This window comes from Colobus angolensis, unplaced genomic scaffold, assembly GCF_000951035.1.
Source record: "Colobus angolensis palliatus isolate OR3802 unplaced genomic scaffold, Cang.pa_1.0 Scaffold717, whole genome shotgun sequence".
NCBI classification, from domain to species: domain Eukaryota; kingdom Metazoa; phylum Chordata; class Mammalia; order Primates; family Cercopithecidae; genus Colobus; species Colobus angolensis.
The window spans coordinates 31,508-34,744 of record NW_012120899.1 but is presented as its reverse complement, the minus strand read 5'-3'; the positions used below and the strand labels follow the sequence as shown (position 1 = coordinate 34,744).

The 3,237-nt window shown below is 49.8% G+C and overlaps 1 protein-coding gene across 1 annotated transcript in view; it reads left to right on the top strand.

The window, feature by feature from the left end:
- PDPK1 (3-phosphoinositide dependent protein kinase 1) overlaps positions 1–3,237 on the top strand; it is a 67,089-nt gene that overhangs the window by 46,791 nt on the left and 17,061 nt on the right. The window contains 2 exon segments of the mRNA XM_011927444.1: positions 1,501–1,569; positions 1,812–1,908. Coding sequence (XP_011782834.1) covers positions 1,501–1,569; positions 1,812–1,908 — 166 coding nt within the window.

Below are 3,237 nucleotides of genomic sequence, written 5' to 3'. Positions count from 1 at the left end.
GTAGTCTCAGCTACTCGGGAGGCTGAGGCAGGAGAATGGCGTAAACCCAGGAGGCGGAGCTTGCAGTGAGCCGAGATCACGCCACCGCACTCCAGCCTGGGGGACAGAGCAAGACTCCATCTCAAAAAATAAAAAATAAAAAATAAATAAAAAAAATTAAAAAAAAAAAGAAAGAAAAAGAAAAATTGATTATGAAGAGTTCTTAGAAAATAAGTCTCCAAACCCGCTTACAGTCACAGATAATAATTGGGCGTACAGGTGTATGTCTTTTCAGTCAATTTTTTCTATGCATTTTATAGTTGTTTAAGTGGCTTTTATGCCATTCGAGTCACATTGGGCAGGCGGTTTTGAGCCCTACGTGAGTATATAATGGGTGTTTCCCCGTCATTTGAATGACTGGTGGGTGTCTTTATCGGTGTGTGGTTTTCTGCCGCATGAGGATTGTGGCTCATGGACCTGTCTCTGCTGTCATGCGTTGAAGAGGTTTCCATTCATTCACACACTGGCGTGTCTGACCCGCCGCCCAACCTGCATGGGCAGAGGAGGTCTCTTTGCCTGGGGTTGGGGTGGGGCTGTCCCTCTAGTTGTCCCTCTAGTGGGCGAGACAGGGTCTGCTGGACTGAGTGAGGGGCCGCCCTGAATTCCTCGGTTTGAATTTCAGGAAGTGGCACGACTTGGTCTAACTGAAGGTTTATTTGATACACCTTTGGTACACATGCTTTCCAGAAGTGTAATACTGGCTTCCCCTTTTATTTGTGTATTGTATTTAAAAAATATAAATTCTAAAGTAAGTGTTTCTGATAAAACATTCGATAATTCACAGAGGTGAAAAACTACCCCACAATCCCTTTCTGCTTGAATTCCATGCTCTGGAGAGGACCTCGTGAAGGTCCAGGCACAGCTCTGCCCCCAGCACCCCTCTTCTCTCTGCTGCTTCCACACTGAAAGGTGGAGGCTCTGCTGCCTGTTTTCCTTTGTTGCTCCCCATTTTAACTAAACACTAAAGAAAGTCAAGCGTGAATGTTACGGTCATTGATTTCGCCTGTGCTGCACTTCCCTGCCCCTGGCAAGCCCTCCGCCGGCACTGACGGGAGGGTGCTTCCTTCAGCTTTCTTGGTTGTCTCACTGGAACAGGGTCAGCCTCATTCTGTCCCATCCTGCCCCCTGCCTGGTCTGTAGCCACGTGGTGCCAGGAGTGAGCTCTGCTCTGCTTCAGGATGACAGGTGTGTGTGGACGTTAGTAAGCCCTGTTGGAAATGGCGAAGCTTTGGGGACAGCTGAGCGACCGCCGGTGCCTGCCCCGTGCAGACCCTCTGGGCCCAGGCCGCTGGGAGGCTTCTCCAGAGGGCAGGTTCCCCACCTTCACACCTCACTGGTCTTAAAGGACAGAATTGCATTAGAGGTGAAACTGGGGCCGTGTGGACAGAGTGGAAAATGAGCTGGCCTTGTCACTTATATTTTACACATGTCTTTTTTCTTTGTTTTCCCCTTACCTTACAGTTCAGACCTTTGGGCTCTTGGATGCATAATATACCAGCTTGTGGCAGGACTCCCACCATTCCGAGCTGGGTAAGGAGACAGCGTTTCCTGGGTCTTGAAGCCTGTTGGGGTGCACCCCACCGGCCGGCAGCCCCTCCCAGCAGCGAGGTGGGTGTGGGAGGGCAGCACTTGGTGCCGTGCCCAGGTGGGGGCTCTTGGCATGCAGGGTCGGGGTGTGTTTGCGGCGCTGCGAGGCCGGGGCGCTCATCCCTGCCTGTGGAGGCTTTTGGGACCCTGCCTGGGATGACTTTTTTTTTTTTAAATTTTTACAGAAACGAGTATCTTATATTTCAGAAGATCATTAAGTTGGAATATGACTTTCCAGAAAAATTCTTCCCTAAGGCAAGAGACCTCGTGGAGAAACTTTTGGTAAATATTGTGAATTTCCTTTTGGAAAGGGGATCTGGGTCACCCTGAGTCCTCTGAAACTGCTCTCTGAGTGGCTTTCCTGGAGGTTCCTGTGTTCACAAAAAGTGGTGTTTTTAGGGTTAATAGTGAGCATAGATAATTACATCTCATGTCGCCAGGCGCAGTGGCTCACGCCTGTAACCCCAACACTTTGGGGGGCTGAGGCAGGCGGATCACCTGAGGTCAGGAGTTTGAAACTAGCCTGGCCAATATGGTGAAACCTCGTCTCTACTAAAAATATAAAAATTAGCCGGGCGTGGCGGCAGGCACCTGTGATCCCAGCTACTCGGGAGACTGAGGCAGGAGAATGGTGTGAACCCGGGAGGGAGAGGTTGCAGTGAGTTGAGATCACGCCCCTGCACTCCAGCCTGGGCGACAAAGCAAGACTGTCTCAAAAAACAAAAAAAGAAAACAAAAACCCAAACCTTTTGAGTACTTATTTTCACTTCTCAGTATCTGCTGGAGAGTACTGGGTACTGTTCCCCTGCTGTTCCCTCCATCCCCCACAGAGCAACTGGATGGGGAGGCAGGCCCTGGGATCCTGCGCTGCCTCTCAAGGCTTGGCCCCTTTTCTCGCAGTCTCAAAATACAGTGAACAACAACAAGGATTATTTTATAGTGTATAGTTAAAAATCCTAAAACAAGAAAAATTGAGTAATTAACACAGAGAGCGAATCATCACTGGGACCAGCACACTCCTGCGGTTGTGGAGTGGGTGTTGCTGGGACCCTCGAAGGCTGCAGAGCTGTCTCCTCCAGGGACTGATCAATCCCACACCCCAGCCCAGGGGAAAGAGGTGAGACAGGTTGGGGGAAGCCAGTGGCTGTGGAGCCTAGCGATCCTGGGGCCACCTGCAGGGGCAGGACTGACCCCGCTCCCAGAGTCGTGGTAAGGAGGGATGTCCAGGGCCAAAAGCACAGGAATGTCAGGGCACTTCTGTTTCTAGAATATAAACTGATGGGCCTTTCCCAGACTAACCTCTCTTCTCTGTTTTACCTGGACTGGTCTTTAAAATTTTCATGTAGCTGACTCTAAAGCTGAAATGTACAGATGTCACGAACTAGGGTCTGCAGCCACCTGTGCTGTCATAACCCCGGACGCTCCAGCACCAGTAACTTAACATGCTGTGCAGCGTTGATGAGCAAATGCTAAATGGTACAGTCATTTCCTTTTTTTTTTAAATTTTAGTTCCTTTTATTATTCCTGCTACAGTAGTTTCCTGTCAAGAGTCAGGCACTTGGAAATTGAATTATAGGCCAGGCGCGGTGGCTCATGCCTGTAATCCCAGCA